This window comes from Squalius cephalus (assembly GCF_949319135.1).
Source record: "Squalius cephalus genome assembly, chromosome: 1".
Lineage (NCBI taxonomy): Eukaryota > Metazoa > Chordata > Actinopteri > Cypriniformes > Leuciscidae > Squalius > Squalius cephalus.
In genome coordinates, this window is record NC_137122.1 from 15,654,492 (window position 1) to 15,673,321 (window position 18,830).

Here is an 18,830-nt window from a genome sequence, read left to right on the forward strand (position 1 = left end):
ACTGTTGAAATAAATCGCACAGATATCATGGGGACATTGATACAATGTTGAGTTTTGATCCAAACCATAATTTTGGTTGAGATTGACACTTCAGTGTTTAAAGTGTGTTGGATCAGCATTGAAATTTTGATGAAAGCCAACAGCACACATGGGTGGAGACAGTGACATTGAACTAACAGTGATTTGTAGTTGATGAGCACAAGATCATTCAGGCATGTATCTCTGCAGAACACTAGTGGGTGTTTCTCTATCAGCGGGTCGTTTTCAAACCACAATGGGCATTTTCAACCGCTTTACCTGATTTGCTCTAATCCACTGGGGGCTTGGTTTAGGGGTGGGGTGGTTTAGCAAGTCTGTTGAAAAATGTAGTTTGAAATTGGCCACTGATTGGTAAACGCCCATTTTGGTTTTGCATGCGCACTTCTAAGGCTACGTTTACACGTGGATGGCTATTTTCATAAACGGACATTTCACCCCTCTTCGTTTTCAAAAATAACATCGTGCACACGAACCTGTGTATATGCTGTCAAGAGCATGCCAAACCTGTAGGTGGCAGTGTAACGAGAAGCTCAAGCCCACCTTAGCCAATCAGAATCCCGAAAATAGTCACATTCTGTGACGTCGCTGCCTAAAACTCAGTTTTTCTCAGTTTACATGCAAACGGACAAACGAAGATTTTCAAAATCTCCACTCTGGCCGGAGTTTTTAGAAAGAATCGGTTTCATTGGCGAATCCTCCGTTTGCATGTAAACGAAGGGCGCAAACGAAGAGAAATGTCTCCGTTTTTCAAAATAACCATATACGTGTAAACGGGGCCTCAGTAGTCTAATGCTTCCTCATTAGAGGGAAAACACAGGTGCATCCTATACAGAAGTCTTGTTTGTTGAAGCACATGACATACTTACATGACTTCTCTAGCACAGTTTCAAACAATGGTGCATCTACATTCTTAAAATGCACATTGCTTTAGTAAAATTTATTACGAATTTCCTAAATAAAGTTCTAACGTCATTTAACACATTTCTTGAAGTGCAGGAGACATGAACATGAGCAAGAAAGTTAGCTTACACTGTAAACATAGCCCATGTCTTGCATCCGTCAGTGCTTGCATGCAGAGCACATTGCTCCTTTAGTAGGAATGAAGGCCGACGAAGATGGACAATTAAAAAAAAAAAGCATTCATATTTCTGAATCTGTTTTAAATTTGAGAAATGTAACTGATTTTCCATTCAGTTTAGCTTGTTTCCACTGAAACACAATAACAAAAAACATCTTGTGTTTATTAAGAAAGTGACTGAAATGGCTATTTTGTGATATTTAAAAAGATCAAGGTCTACATATGGTGAATCTGCAGCTTCAAAGGGATAGTTCAGCCAAAAATGAAAATTATGTCAGTAGCCGCGTTTCCATTACCCTTCAAATTGCGCAAATTGAAATTGCGAATTGAAAATACGCTTAATGGAAACACGTCAATTTCGCAAAAAAGTTTTTATGCTCTCATGAGGTGGTTTTTCAGACAATTCGAAAAAGGAATATTTCGCAAAACTGCAATGGAAACAGTTTTTGCGCATTTACAGTCACCTGACTTAGAAGACGCAATGTGTTTGAAGTCCATGTATAGCTACGCAAATAATAATAATTTTATATTATTTTATTATAACATTTAATAGGCTATATTTAGAAGACACTTTTATGCTGCGAACACTTACATTTTCCTATCAACAGTGGAAACAACTTAAAATACTCTATCATTTCTGGTCAGACAGAAAATAATAATACATTATTCTCAACCACTTTTATTTGTGTAAACTCACAATAACAAGAAAACGCTGTGCTTTTGTAAAATAAAAGAAACAATCAGACGCACTTTCATGATCTCCGTAAACTGGAGCGTGAGAACTGAAACAAAATATAGCCTAAGTAGGCTAAAGCTTGAAATGTCCACTTTAAAACGAACAAATTCGAATCGAAAGCTAATACCTTCTGATTATGTAGGCTAATCCGTATGAAAGTTGCATTTCTCTCTAAAAGCGCATCTGTTTAACAGCGGAGATGGAGATGTGATTTTAGCCGACACTTAGAAAACAATAGTTTATTAATTATATTAATGGCTCTTCTCATTCAGCATATGAAGGACTAAAAATGACAGAACGAAAAATAAATAAATAAATAAATAAAAGTAGAAATAAATAAATAAATGCAGAAATAATAGTAAAAATAAATACATTTTAGTAATATAAATGGCTATTTCTGTATTTTTACATGTATTTATTTATTTATTTATGCATTTCTATATGTATTTATTGATGTATTTATACATTTATTTATATATTTATGTATTTATATATTTATTTATTTATATATTTATATATGTATTTATTTATACATTTATTTATTCCTACATTTATTTATTTCTGTATTTCCACATTTCTACATTTATTTTTCCCTGCGCATGTATGCTAATTGACCAATGGCTAAACACGCCCCCTCCACTCACTCAGTCAACATTCGGTAACAGGCACTATGGCAGCTGTCACAGTAGGAGACATTTCACAGGAGGCAATTGATGATTTTTTGGAGACAGAAAGATTATATATCATCTCGATGTCACCAAAAGGGCCTTAAATATGCATTGGAGGGTTATATTAATAATTTTATTGTTGAGAAGGTCGATAAGCTTCAGCTCCAGAACAAAGATTTACAGTTCACAGTGTAAACGTCATAGTTTGGTGCTATTTCGCTTCAAACGCTCGCTTTATACACTGAAAAAAGTGATTTTGGAGAGTGGTAAATATAATCTGTGGAAACCATATAAAATGTACATGATTATTGCAGCCAGCCAACGAATTCTAAAGTAATGGGTAAATTCTACATATGCTACCCATTCGTCAACAGTAAGAACCATCACATAGAAAAATGCAGTAAAATATACCCCCAAACCGTGAGTTTTGTTGCTTTAAATTGCGCATGCGTCAGCCCGGGTTTTTGAGTGAGTGTGGACGACGCTGGATCCTCTCTCTGGCTGCCATCGAACAGCAGAGTGAAGGTAAGCTATTTAGCCTACGTAGGAGTGCTGTATATATATATTTTAATTATGAGATATTACACTTCACTTGTATTCGGCTTTCGTTTGTTTAACATGCCATTACTTGAAATTAAAGTTTGAATCTGTCGCTGGCGTCACCATGGCCCGGGACACATCAAGCCGACGGTCGGCCGTTGGGCAACGTCGGACCGTCGGTCAGGCAACTTGGTTTATTGTGTTCCACGCGTCGGTTTGATGTGTTCAAATAAACAAATTGACCCCAGGCCAACACGCATTCTCATCCCAAGGCGTCATATACTGACGCTTTTGACATTTCGTCTACATCCGACGCACATGGCACCCTTTAGCGTCAATATGAGACGCAGATAAATATGACGCCCTAGGATGAGAATGCGTTGACACGGCACGTCTGCTTTCGGTGCTTAATAAATGTTTTCATAATTTTATAATATGTTCTATGAAGCACATTACATATATGAAGCTAATTATATGAAGCATGAATATTAATACATGTAATTGCAATGCCTTTATTTAAGTCAGTACACAGTCAGTTATTTCTGCATGACAGGCCCTTGTCAGACAGACTGCCCAGATCAGAGGAGCACTGATAAACTACCATATTTCCCCAATTAATCACCGGTCTGCAAATAGCCGCCTGGTTCTTTTAAACGTCTGGGGTTATAATCCATTTTGCGTATTAAACACCCACCCGAATAACCAAAGGGGGTGATTATTTGCATTATATTGAGGTAAACCCAAAATCATCTGTACAAAATCTAACCCAGGTACATGTCTGATAATTTGTTTTGTGTAATTTTTGTTTTTATTTCTGTTGCAGGCAGAGTATGTGTATGTGGACACTCACTATTTGCCCTCTCTTCAGTTCCTCTTGTCTGTCCTCCACAAGCACAGACTCACTGATAGACCACTGTTACCAGTTCTAGTGTTGTCACATCCACCCACGTCCCCACCACAAGTGTATCCTTTACAGGTATGCAAGTTTTCCAAATAAAATAAATCACATTGTCCTTAAAGCTATAGTTAACAGTCTTATCACTAAATTGTATCTCCCTACAGACACAGAACATTGAGAAAAAAAGAGATGCTGTTGTCTGCTGCCTCATTAACTACCTCGGTGAAAGACAAGAAGATATTTTCCATGACTGCCAGGTATGTCATATTGATAACAGATTTTTGATTAACTCAAGGGATCCTCCTCTCCTCTCCTCTCGTATCCACCTTCTCCTTTTGCCTTCCACTCCCCCTCTGCTCTCCTTTTAGATAAACTGAAATATATTGAAACAGCATCTTAAATAAAATACAAAATGTGTATGCTTTTTGTTTGTTTCTTTTTAACATGTAGGAATGTGAGGACTACACAGACAAAACGATGAAGGTGATTGTGAAGCACAATGTCATGGCTGAGGAGGATCCATCAGATTTGTCTATTGTGATCGAGGGAAACCAAGTGATGGAAGGATGTGGAAGCCGAACAAAGGCATGCATACTGCTGATGGGACTCATTTATGCAATCAACATCGAATATCCAAAGGAGCTGAAGAACACGTTTGAAGCTTTTCAAAAACTTTTTTTGGAAATTGACGGGGCAAAACTACTGAAAAAGGTCCACAGCCTCAAAAATAAGCTCATGCAGTAGACACACATTTCCCCTCTTGTTCGAAGAGGATCTTTTGTCTGGACATACTTTTAATGGAGTTGTAATGGAGTGTAGTTTTATATTTTTCTTCTTTTCCCTTATTTGCTCCACACACAGACACAGATCCATCCACTCTCTCTCAGCCCACTCCATTGCTCTGTGAAGCTGTTGTACTTTATTTAGCACTTTATTCTGTGTTTTTTGATAATTTGGTGCATCATTGCTGCATATAAACAAGGCTGTTCGGTTATTTGTTTTATGAATGTACCTGGACCACAGATTTGGTCAGTCACTGTTGTGTAAATCTGAAGAGACACAAAGAGTTTAGTCTAAGAGTTTAGATACAAGAAAATCTTAATGTGATTGGACATCCAGCACTGCTCTGATCTCCTCACTTCTCCTTTCATTTTCTCTTCTCTGCTCCCTTCTTTCCTCACTTCTCTTTTCCGCTCTAATCTGGATGTCCTAAAACAGGGATATGTTTTATCCAACATTATTGAAACAACATTTGATAGATCAGTGAGTTATAAAACAGGTTCATTACTTGAAATGTTGTGTAAAGCTTTTGTGCTGCACTAGGCTATATTTTGAGTGTTTCATAGGATTTTTTGAATTAAAAACATTGATCTGATGAACCATCTGAATGTCTTTATTGTGGGGGGTACATTTTACCTTCTCTGAATAAGTAATTGTTATTAACTGATATTAATTAACTTTGATTTGAAGAGATAATTTTTACCTAATTTTAATAAGTAGCTGTTGAATATATACATAAATGTGAGGTATTGTTACCCAATTTATTCAAGTATTTAATAGCTTTTTACTGCAGATAGTTTATACTCAATATATGGGATTAAATCTACCCCACCAAAGTCGATGCAAATTGTTACCTCACATTTATTGGGTAAATTCTATAGATTAGTTTTTACAGTGTACGCGCGTCCTATTCGCTTTGGATTCAAAATGTTCAAGCGTCGAACTAGACGCGGATACGCGCGAATTTGACGCTCTATTCGCGTTTGGTGGGAGCGCAGAATAATGAACAGGCTGCGATGTCAAGATTGCATTGCTGGAATGTGTGTGTGTGTGTGTGTGTGTGTGTCAGAGAGCGGGCGCCGGGGCGCGATCGAACAGTGGCATAAAAACATACTCCATTTTGTTCATACAGGACATAATTAAAACTGCAAAGTGTTTAGCCTACTTATATTTGTGTAAAACACAACATTGTGCTTTTGTCAAACTGTAAACTCTTGTCAAACTGTAACCTACAACTGTCACCCAACCAAAATCACACACACACGCTGTTTAAAAGCCAAACTGACAAGAAAAAACATAAAAACGAATGAAGACTGACTAACTGCAATGCATTGCAATGGACGAGGAAGCAGAGAATGTCCAAGTGTATTGGGTTAGCTATGCGTACTGTGATTCGCTCATCGCGTTTGGGGGCGTGGCTTAGCCATTGGTCAATTAGCATACATGCGCAGGGAAAAATAAATGTAGAAATGTGGAAATACAGAAATAAATAAATGTAGAAATGTGGAAATACAGAAATAAATAAATGTAGGAATAAATAAATGTATAAATAAATACATATATAGATATATAAATAAATAAATATATAAATACATAAATATATAAATAAATGTATAAATACATAAATAAATACATATAGAAATGCATAAATAAATAAACAAATACATGTAAAAATACAGAAATAGCCATTTAAATTACCAAAATGTATTTATTTTTACTATTATTTCTGCATTTATTTATTTATTTCTACTTTTATTTATTTATTTATTTATTTTTCGTTCTGTCATTTTTAGTCCTTCATATCAGCACTGCGGGGAAGACATCAATTCCAGTTTCTAATTTGGCCTTAGAAAACCAGTAAAACCGACATGTTTTCCATATTAATTTGTGAATATTTTAAAGGGACACTATGCAAGTCTGAGTGTTTTTTCTCTACGAGCTCCCCCTAGTGTCTGGTAGTAAATGCTTTCAAACACTCTGTCGTAAAAACGAACTGTTGTTCCTCCCCCCACGCCACGAGCAACCCAGCTGATCAGCTGTCAACCCAGCTGAGCAGAGGAACCGGCTATTTCAAAACCAGTTATGTCTACCGAGGCAAGTAAAGCAATACTTTCTTTCCAACTGATGGCGATTTTTTTATTTATTGTGTTGTCATGCATACTAGTATTTTTACCGGGAACGAACGATATGAACGAGGCGAACTACTGCTTTCGTGTTTGTTTGTTTGTTTGTTTTTGGGAGAATGGGCATGAGCATAAAAAATATATATATATCGGAGGCTAATATTTGTCTAAAGTTATATTAGCAAGGTCTATAAGTTCATCTGGTAGAATGATGGTTTACCTTTGCTTGTCTAAGAAAACATCAGAACGTTTTTTCTAGCTCGATCATGATATGTGCAACATTTTGCGCGTCTGATATTGCCTACTATCAGACGCGTTGACTTAGTGACATAAAATAAAAGTGTAAGTTACACAAATAAAACCGACAGAGGAACGGCCAAACAACTACAGAAATCAAACGTGTTTGCTATGACAATGCTAACATCAAAGTTATAGTATCTAGCGTACTAGTAAGCCCCTAACAGACAGTGATCATAATAAAAACCTTTACAGACAATAGCAAACATCCTGAGGTCGCAATTACTTGAAATTTAAATATTAAACACAGTTTATTCCAAAGATACTTAACTTACAAGTGCAACAGCAGCCAGGTCAGCATCCGTTTTGCAGGCTTCTGTTTCTCTCAGTTCTCACCATTCTGAAAAAGCCGGTCCGATATATTTACTCGAGTCTGACTTCTTGCTCGGTCAGTCTCCCGTTTCCTCTTTCGTTGGTCCTCCGACAAAGATTTCCTAGCTTTCTGCTTCTTTTTTACAGGCTCAGCCTCAGCCATAACTCAATCTATCGTTGCCCTTTGCTTATAGCTAGCCCGCCGGTGCTTGAATGGGGGCGTGTACGTGTGCAGTGCCGTCAAGCAATTCGTTACATCGCGAGACCTGATATCACGCGATACTTCCTGACACCGACCCGCATCCCAAAGTTGCAAGTGAGTTTTTTCCGCTCTCGGGCACCAGGGGGGTGCGAAACCACCACCATTCAACCCGAAATAAGTAATATAACCATTCCACTGACTCCAAAGCTGTTCAGTTAAGGTTAAAAAGTTACCTAGAGCACCTTTAAATGTTTAATAAAGGGGCAAAAAGTCATAAACAAAGCACAGCAGTTGTGTGTAGCCAGTTCAAATTAAAATTTTGGTGTTCAACTTTGCGTTTTAAAAAGACAACAACCGTTCATTTTTCGTTTTTCAATTAGGGGTTAAAAAAGGAAAAACAAATAGACACAAAACTTAAGTAGCCTACATGGATCGTTTGGACAGAATACGAGACAGAATTCTTTATTAAATTCATAAAAGAAACAATAATTAGCCTCCAGGAAAACTGGATTCTAAATCTCAAAGAAATGCCACAATCGGAGCATGAGGGCGAAACACCCAGAAACTCCTTATGTGTCGTTCGGGGGTCTTTCCCTGCCATTAATGCTTGGATAACACGCCACGTCTCCTTCCATTAATAATAATAATAATGTCTAATGCGGTGGCTGTGATATTATAACCAACGTCCGTTGCCGTGATTTTTGGAATGACTTATCGCGAGAGAAAAAAAAGACGTTTTAGTCGCATAACATCGGTTAATGGAAACGCCATCATTTCGCAATAGTTTTTTATCGATATTTAGATAATAGCGCAAAACATATGCGCAAATCTGTAATGGAAACGCGTAGGCCTGTCGCGATAATTAAATAACCGTCTGATCGCGATTATTTGATCTAACCGCGATTGTTTCAGACAACCGCGATTATTGCACTCTTTTATAGACCTACGGCACAAGGGGGAGTCATGAACCAAAATAAATAGACAAGCACTAATTACGTTTTCTAGCAATATATTCAAAGTCATCTGAAGCCATTCCATAGCTTAATGTGAGGGACAGTATTATATTTACATTGTTAAATTAAAGTTCACAAACTCGTCTGCAGCTGCCAATCATTCCGTTCAGCATTCAAACAACGCGCGTCGTCCGGTTACGACAGGATACACGGTAAAACTTTCTCCAATGTGACATTGACGTTATAATGCTTGATCTGTAGATAAAGGGCTGTGGATTTGCATAAAATGACTTTATTTTGCTGGAGTTTTTTGCTGTTTCTAAATGACTCGCTCGCTACCGTGTGCCTACACAGCACAAGGACTATGAATTGGCATCAGACGCACAATAACTGGAGTTTAAAACTGTGAAGAAACAAATGATCAATAAACTGTTGGACTGATATACACTAGGATTTGTGCCCTCGACATTTCTTCACTTTGTGCCGTGAACTTTTAAATGCGCACTTGTGCAGCGCTGCGCACTGTGACTCCATGTTGCATTAAGCACATCATTCTGCACCCGCGATGCGCATACGCGCTTTGTTCCGCTCTGTTTTGAAGCGGATCATATTATCATGGTTTGTGCACATTTGTTTTTATTAACATGTTTAGATTTTATTAAATTACTGTGCAGATGTTTTCAAAAATTACTTTTTGCTGCTGATTTATACACTCACTAAGTTTAATAAACAAATTGTCATAGCTATTGAATATATTTATTTAATATTTAAAGGTGTTAACTGTAATCTTACACTGCAAAATGATAACTTACAAAGGATTAAATTAATCACAATTATTTAATGAATGAAGCACAAAGCCCTAAAACAGACAATTAATCAGCATAATCGCCAAAGCCCTAACACAGACAATTAATCGGCAAAGCCCTAAAACTGACAATTAATCGGCATAACCGCAATTATTTTTTAGACAATTAATCGTCAGCCAAATTTCATAATCGTGACAGGCCTAGAAACGCGGCTAGTATTTACTCACCCTCAAGTTGTTCCAAACTGTATGAATTTCTTTCTTCTGCTGAACACAAAAGAAGATAGAGTGAAGAATGTTGGCATCCTGACAGTTGATGGTAGCCATTGACTTCCATGGTATTTATTTTCTACTATGGAAATCAATGGCCACTGTCAACTTTCTGGTTACCAACATTCTTTAAAATATCTTCTCTTGTGTTCAACAGAAGAAAGAAACTCATATAGGTTTGGAACAACTTGAGGGTGAGTAAATGATGACACAATTTTTATTTCGGGCTGAACCATCCCTTTAAAGAAATTTTCTTTGAAAAAAACTAAGCTCTTTTATTCTACAAGATAAACTTGTTACTTGAATGCTATGTAGTTTCACAGAAAATGAACTGAGATATAGTTAATGGCTATAGCTTATAGGTGTTTGTTCCTCTTCATGAAGAGTTTAGCTCCAACACCTGCCTGGAAGTTTTCATTGATCCTAATGACCTTGATTAGCTGCTTCAGGTGTGTTTAATTACATTAGGCCGTGAGACAGAGGGTTGATGGTACCATTTTAAGGGATTAAACCGCATGGTGATTTTTGTGTAGGTATATGACCCTGTGTATTTGAAAAATGTGTGATAGCATATTCAAGGTAGTTTTTGGTTACGGAGGATGATTTTCAAACATAATGTCAAGAAAAAGGATAAATGAAATTTGTATAGGAGTTTGTATAAGAGTATTGAGTTTGTACAAATTTGTATTTGTATAGTAGTCCAGGCGTTTTAAGCCAAAATGGGGGTCAACCGTGAACAAATTGCAACAGAATCAAACTCAACTGATTTTGTATCCTCAATATGTCCTGAGTAAGGAAAAAAAAAGCCCCGAAGAATCCCATTAGGGGAAAGTTCAGAAAAAGACCCAAACATAGCCTATTCATACGCCTATTCATTATTTTTCTCACATGAATAGGGTAAAAAATTTAACCTTTAATAGGTAGCTTTCATTTCTCATGAAAGCTACCATGGATCGGATGCTATCACACATTTTCCAACACTAGAGATGTGTACCTTCATGAAAATCAAAAATCATATTGTGTTTAGTATATTAACATTCTTGAATGTGGCAACTGAATTGACTTGTTCTTGAGTAACCTCATGCTTTCTTTTTCAGATTTCAGAGAACCCAAAGGAAAAGAGGCAGTAGTCTGATAAGACAGATTTTTAAAAACCTGAACCGTACGTTGGACCACCTGCAGTTATGACATCAGACTTCTGAAGCCAATTTTATTTTTAAAGGTTGAAATGCTTTTGTCCTATTTCTCCCCGTTTAGTTAATTTCAGTGTTGATTCAACAGCATGCAACAGCTTCCTATAGGAAGACGCCAGAAAAGACGCACAAGTATCGCTGTGATCGATGAAAACAATACAAAAATGAGCCTGTCGCTTAATCAAACTGCATAAAGTGTGTTTGATGGTTGTGTAAATATGAGAAATACCGTAAACTGATCTCCTTACCTCAGAAGACTCGACGCTGATACTCTTCTTCTTTATTGGCGGCTCGAATTAACTGAAACTCATGAGGGAAGAGACGGCGCGCGCGAGCGGTGACGTCATAGACAGCCAACGGTAGATCAAAGACGCCTCAAAATAATTTTCATAGCGACTGAGCACATGTAAACATAAACATAATCACACAAAAATAACAATAAGGATTACACACCGCTTCTCTGTATTCCAGTTGCTCTCTTTCTGCTGGTTGTGCAAAGCTGTGGTGAGATGGAGACAGTAATCATGTGAAAACTGTGTGTTGTTTAAAGTTCATAGTATTTGTTCTGACTTCATGAAGCCTCATGGTGTGAATGAAACATCAAACTGACTAGAACTCTATGTATATGAAATGTATATGATACTGGATTATCAAGGGTGAAACTGTTAATAATGTAGACAGACAGCAATCTCATTCAATGTCAGTCATGTGTGGGTAAATATAATTTGATTAAACATTTAAAAGCTCATGAGAAATTTAAAACATGAAATGTGCAATAAGCAAACAATGCTTAATGGCTTTCAGAAATAAAATTATTTTATTAGAAAATAAAAATGGACAACAAAATTGATAAAATGAGTAGGCCTAAAGAGTTTAATTAATAATTACAGTTAAATGTTCTTTCTTCAGAATGAGAAGCTGATGTGATTTCAGAGAAAAACCTGATTATAGGCACAAATCACATTTCTGAAGTGAGAACTATTAAATATATTTGATTAATGACAATTATCTAATGTAATATTAACATTTTATATTGACAAAAAAAAAACAAAAAAACAAAAAAACAGAAAGCCTAAGCCACTTCTTCCGAGTGTGAACTCTCATGTGACGTTTAAGAGTTGATTTGTGTCTGAAACTAGTTCTGCAGTGAAAACAAGTGGGGTTTTTCTTCAGTGTGGCTCCTCAATTATGTATTTTCTCATGTTTATGTAAATTTTGCCGCAGTGAAAAACTCTTTCCACACACAGAACATGAATGCGGCTTCTCCTTCATATGAACTGTCAGGTGTCTCTTCAGGTTTGATGATCCAATAAATGTTTTGCCGCATTGATCACACGTGAACGGCTTCTCTCCGGTGTGAACTCTCCTGTGAACATCAAGATGATGTTTGTATGTGAAACGGTTTCCACACTGAACACACATATATGGCTTTTCTCCAGTGTGGATTTTCACATGTCTCTTAAGGGATGTTGATTGTGTGAAACTCTTCCCACACTGATCACATGTGTGTGTTTTCTCTCCAGTGTGGATACTTATGTGTTCCTTCAGATGTGTTTTTTGTATGAAACTCTTCCCACATTGATCACATGTGAACGGCTTCTCTCCAGTGTGAACTCTCATGTGAATCTCAAGATTATGTTTGGCTGTATAACTCTTTCCACACTGAGTGCAGGTGAAAGATTTCTTGGCTCTTCCTTTCTTTAAAAATGTCTTTTTATTCTTTGAGCGACTCAAAGGTTTTTCTCCAGGTTTGACATGATGTCCCTCCTCCACTTCTCTCAGTTCTTCACTCTCCTCCTCCACTTCACTCAGTTCTTCACTCTCCTCCTTCACTTCACTCAGTTCTTCACTCTCCTCCTTCACTTCACTCAGTTCTTCACTCTTCTCCTCCACTTCACTCAGTTCTTCACTCTCCTCCTTCACTTCACTCAGTTCTTCACTCTTCTCCTTCACTTCACTCAGGTCTTCACTCTCCTCCTTCACTTCACTCAGTTCTTCACTCTCCTCCTTCACTTCACTCAGTTCTTCACTCTCCTCCTTCACTTCACTCAGTTCTTCACTCTCCTCCTTCACTTCACTCAGTTCTTCGCTCTCCTCCTTCACTTCACTCAGTTCTTCGCTCTTCTTCACTTCACTCAGTTCTTCGCTCTCCTCCATCACTTCACTCAGTTCTTCACTCTCCTCCTTCAGTTCCGTCAGGTCTGGAATGAAAGAAAAAAAGGTTTCATTTTCAGGAAAATAATTAGAAGAGAGAAATATGAAAGTGAGCCCTGATGTAATAGCAGAAAGTACTAGTAGACAACTGCTATAACATATCATAATTCTGGTGTAAATTATAAATTAATTGCATTAATGAGGTACATTGATATTTCAGTTATTATTTTCAAGGCATTTCTGAAGTGAGAACTATTAAACATATTTGATTAATGACAAATATTTAATGTAATATTAACATTTATACAATACTGCCTATGGGTGTGCAAAATTGACCAAAAATATTATATCTCAATATGTGTTAGGATTTTTACGATAACAATAATGAAACAATATTTTGCTAATGAAACAATCATGAAACAATATTAAAACCACCAGTAGGTGACGGTAAGTCCATATCTAAATGAGCGATTAATTGAATTAGGAATTGAATTAGGAATTGAATTATTATGCATTACTTCTTGTATACTCAATCTATGGCAAATTTTTGCAAAACACTGTCTGAATGTTTCCTGTAGAACTGAAAAGCTCTTAAACCTGTTGCGCCGGCGCCAATAAAGTCATGCAGATAGCAGATTTGAACAAAAAAATCAAGTGCAAATACAAATGCAAAAATAAGATGAGTAAAAAAATAGGATATATGATCACAGAAACCCCCTGTTAACAGGTTAATGTCACGCTTCGCATTCCATGACTAGTAAAATAATCGCAATTTACTCTCTGTAAAATGGCGTAATGCGCAGAGTGATGGACACGGAGATGGGTTAAAAGGTTGGTGGCTACACGTTCTGCAGATTGGGTTTAAGGGGATCGCACACCTGACGAGAAGTGCCGCGACGCGTCTAGGACAACTCGAGGTATCGCCCACCGGACGCGCACTTTCTCAGTTTATGGCCAGCAATATTGTTATGTCTAAGAACATTATGAAATGAAGATAATGCCTGTCTGTACTATGTTATGATTGTACTGTACAATTAAATAAAATAGTTGCTGAGTCTGCGATCTGAACACTTTACCTCAGACCATCCGTTAACTGAATGAATTGAGAATCTCAACGCTCTGTGTCGCGGCCGGATTTTGAGCCGTTGCGGGCGCAGTTGCTGGGCACCGAGGATAGACACTGAATGACACCGCCGGTGTGTGTACAGTCATAGAGAATAATGCGTTCGAATTTTAAAGACGTGCGCTTCTTGTACGGTGTGCGACCCCCTTTAAGGAGATGGTTTCTTTAGGAGATGTTGTGAGCTTAATTTTTTCGGGTGTGGACAGAGTGTTTCACTCTCTCGCTCAGACGTCATTCTTCTCAGATTAGCTGCGCGGGCGTGCGCTGCGTCGTCTTCTTATTTGATAGGTGTCAGCGGGTGCAATACAGTCACCTGAGAGGTCAACCAGGTGCTGGCGCTGGAGTATTTACGTGTCATGTTATCATAAGAGTCCTGTTCATTTTAACCCCCTGGGGTCAGCAATCACGCTGGCAGGATCTGCTCGTTTTTTCCCTTATCAGTGCAAAAGAGATTCAAAATAATCTGTTGATTTTGATCTTACATGCTTGTGTTATACATCAATCGATCCTGTTAAGTGTGTATTATTTTTGTGTATATTCACAATAAAAACAACATGTTTTGCTTTTTGCCAAATGAAGAAAAATAAACATGATGCGAGTTCTGCTTTCTCTCTGTCAGTGTAGTCCATTCTGAAACGCGTCCGAAAATGAACTGTAACTCAGCGAATACTCAAGTAGGGATGGGACGGTATGCAAATTTAATATCACGATTATAGTGACCAAAATTATCGCGATTATCAATATTATCACGGTTTTGTTAAAACGAGATGAAAGTGTTCAAAAAGAGTTGATGCTCACACTGAAGACATTTCAACAAGTTTTATATTTGAAAATCAACAAACAACAAATAAAACAAGCAGCTCTATTCACTTTTTAAAGCATTTCCTTCCTTAAAATGACGGTCGTCAATAGCAACGCATTATAACACCGCACACATCCATTGTAACGGCCACCTAGTGTTAAGTAGTGTTCATGACATGAATGTGGATGTGCCTTTAAGATAACTTTTTCTATGGCGTACGTTATTGTATGCATGCTGTTTTTATGTGAGCGCGCAGCCGCGCACGCACAGGGAGAGTGAGACTGATCACGCAAAGAGGAAGATGACTGCTCTTTTCCCTTTTAACATTCGCTCTTCGTCATGTATGTGAAGAGTGTGCTTAACTGAGAGAAAACACCAATAAAAGTCTTGTGGAACTACCAGTTCATTTGCACTGTCTTGTATTCTTCATCTGGGCAGACTTGAAAGTTGAAACTCTCTGACAAACGTTACACCATATCACAATGGACGCGCTCTCTCGTTTCATTCAAATACAACTTGCCGTCTTGCGTCTCCGTTTTTAATTGTATTGAAAATTAAATCAGAGTTGATTTATTGTTTACAGAGTTTGATAATATTGTTGTGAATGCTTGTTTTGTACGCTGTACATAATGGATTTATAAACAGGTAAGATTTAAAACATAATCTCAATTCAATGTCCCCGTAATTATGTGGTAAAACAAATCGGTGTAATAAGTGTATAATGAATATAAATTATTATCCCTTAAATGTCACTCTTAATAGTCTTGTTTGAACTTGTTCGTTCATCTTTGGCTAAGCCACTTGCTGCGAACTTTTCTTCGCGGAAGCTTCACGTTTATTTCAAGTGATTGATATAAAATAGTTCAACTTAAAACAACATTTTATGCCCAATTATTTCCCAGATGTAGTTTTGGTATTGAGGTCAAAGTTAACTTGCCTTGCGTTCGCTATAAACAGTGGGTGATGTTCACACAAGACGACTCGGCAGATCTGAAGTTTCCCCCTATTGCAGTGACCTTTTCTTGTGCATGTTCTGCAGACAGGGTGACCATCCTCGATAGAGTTTCCCTCAGGACTTTTGTTAAAGCCAAAATATGACCACACCTCAGATTTGGTTCTTTTAAAAGGCTGAAAAATCTCCCGAGCACGGTCACTGCCTTCTGCAATTCCTTCTTGAATAAAAAAACATAACATTGCGCGCCGCGCCTGCGTCAGACTGTTGCTGGCTGAACAGGATTTAAAATCGCGAAAAATCAAAAACGGTTTTAATGATAATTAAATTTTAAACGATATTACTAACCGTCAGTACATTTTATCGTGGTTTATCGTGAAACCGGTAATCGTCCCATCTAGGGCTGGGCGATTAATCGAAAAGTAATCGAAATCGACATTCAGAACCTATAATCGATCAAATTTTCCAAGGTCGATTATTTAGATTACTTTCCCTTTAAAACACTACCGCGTGTGGAGTCACGTGACCCCGCTGCCTTACATTACGTTATTCCGCCGACATGTCGAGCATGGAGAGCTTAATCACTGAGACAACTGAGCAACAAGTGCATACCAGCTACTAGCTCCCCATCAGAACGGGTTTTCAGTTCGGGCGGAAACATTGTTACATGCCTCAGGTCCTGCCTGAAACCTGAAAAGGTTAACATGCTCGTGTTTCTTAGTAAGAACTTAGAGTAAATTCATGTTCATATAGTGACATAACAAGATCGCTAAGATTACCTCATGCAACAGTGTATTTTCATTACAACAATCTGTTGTTTACATTGATACATTGCACATTAAAATATTTGTTTACAGTATATGCAAGAAATGCACTGTTTAAAATATTATTTACAGGATATACAAGAGTTGTTTTATTTAGAAGAGATACTGCTTATTTTCTACTTTTAATAAGAAAAACATTGAAAGTAATTTATTTTGTTTCCAAAAGTGCAAGTTATTTATTTTTACTTTTTTATAAGAACAAAGTGACTGTTCGTTTTAGGCAATGTGTGCTTTAATTTAAGTTGTTTAACATTGATGTTCAATAAATAATCATAGATGGTAGATAGTGTGTGTTTCCTTCAATTATTTTAAAATCAAGTAATGCACCCTTCATTCAAAAATCTCTCACTTGTAATATGTGAGCATATTTACTGTAAAAAACTTGTCAGTGAACCATGAGGGCAAAAAAATAAAAAATAAATAAAATAATCGTTCATTAATCGTAATCGAGTTAAAATGTTCAATTAATCGAGATTTTGATTTTAGGCCAAATCGCCCAGCCCTAGTCCCATCCCTATACTCAAGTCAATCAGGCATACAGACACACAGGCATGAAGCTTAAATTCTCTTCTTTTAAATGAAGTAATTTTTATAAAAAACAAATATTCTGAGTTTATGTAATATGTATGAAAAGAGAGAGATGTCAGTCGTTCTCATCTCAGCTCATTATGTTTTAATGTGACCCCGCCCACTGAGAGCGCGCACTATTCAAACGCAAAAAATCTGAGGTGATCCAGGCAAACATGTGAATGCCTACATCAGCTGGATAACACACACCGCGGGTCATGTACTTTACGACGCTGTGAGGAATAATACTATCTTAATAATAATCCTTAAAAATCCTTAATAAAGAAAATTTCGAGGAGCAACGGATCCTGCTGAGGAATAGGACAGTTTTATATCTGCTTTGTTCTAATCGCAAGTGTCTGTACACACAAAAAGACTGTTTAAATATGAATCGCGTTTCTATGTATGAATGAATGAATGGACAGATGCTACAGCTGGCAAAAAAGACTGTTTTAAAATTAATCGCGTTTCTGTGTGTGAATGAATGAACAAGCTTTTACCAAACTCATTTGCTATACTGAGTTGAGTGAAAATCGACTACAAAAATAGGATTATAAAGTTTTTACTGTAAAATACTGCCACATCAAATAAGCTTATAATGTTGCCAATTTCTGCTCATATATATAGGCTATATTCAAACTAATGAATCCTTAACTTTTGAAATAAATATGATAAAATGTATAGCCTACTTTAGTTTTTGCAAAGAAAGATTACACTGGAAATATTGTTACAATTTTAATTGTTGTAATTGTATAACCTAATATGTATATATATTGCTCTTGCATTCTTTCTTGTGGCTCAGTGACACACCTGAATGAATGGCTCATTATGTATGCGGGCCCCATTGTCTCCTCAGGTGTGAACCACTAAATATGCATGATGGTGTTGGATCGTTGACGCCCACTCGCCTTGCCTTTCCAAACAGAAAGTGTCTTACAAAATTTAAATCAATGTATTGTTTTATGTGAGTGATTAGGCAGGATGATTTTCACATAATTTTTAAGAAAAAACTCTAGGCGACAAAATGCATTTTTCAGAAGTCTTATGGACACATTTTTAGTATTTTGAGGCCTTATTTCAGAAACTTTAGTTTTTTCAATAACCATGCATAAACATTACTTCACATCAATGTTGTTTTCGTCAATGATGACGATAACGAAATGATTTCGTTGACGCACCTTTTTTTTATGACGATAACGCGACGATGACTAGCTAAAAATGGCTCTAAGGTGACTAAAACATGACGAGACGTTTTCGTTGACGAGACGAGACGGAACGAAAATGATTATAAGTCTGACATTCACAATGCATGTCATTTCTGCCTATTTTGCGTGAAATCTGTCTGTTTTGAGCTAAAAAAGTATCAGCAATGCTGCCACTTCCTATCCTTGTTTTGGGTACGCCCACCACCCGGCTGCCGCCATGCCGCGCACCAGATTCCACACAACAACAACACACCTGCGGCTGCGGCTGCAGCGAGTCACTCGCCACACATCTTCGATGAGGCGCCGGAC

General features: G+C 37.2%; 2 protein-coding genes across 3 annotated transcripts in view; both read right to left on the reverse strand.

Moving 5' to 3' along the window:
• The window catches only part of LOC307162295 (uncharacterized protein), a 236,559-nt gene that overhangs the window by 181,463 nt on the left and 36,266 nt on the right, over positions 1–18,830 (reverse strand). The window lies entirely within an intron of this gene.
• LOC307171109 (uncharacterized protein) overlaps positions 11,076–18,830 on the reverse strand; it is a gene marked incomplete at its 5' end in the record, with an annotated part of 137,346 nt that continues 129,591 nt past the window's right edge. Inside the window, one exon of the mRNA XM_079892520.1 lies at positions 11,076–13,095. Coding sequence (XP_079748646.1) covers positions 12,077–13,095 — 1,019 coding nt within the window. The 3' untranslated portion in view covers positions 11,076–12,076. The remainder of the gene's footprint in view (positions 13,096–18,830) is intronic.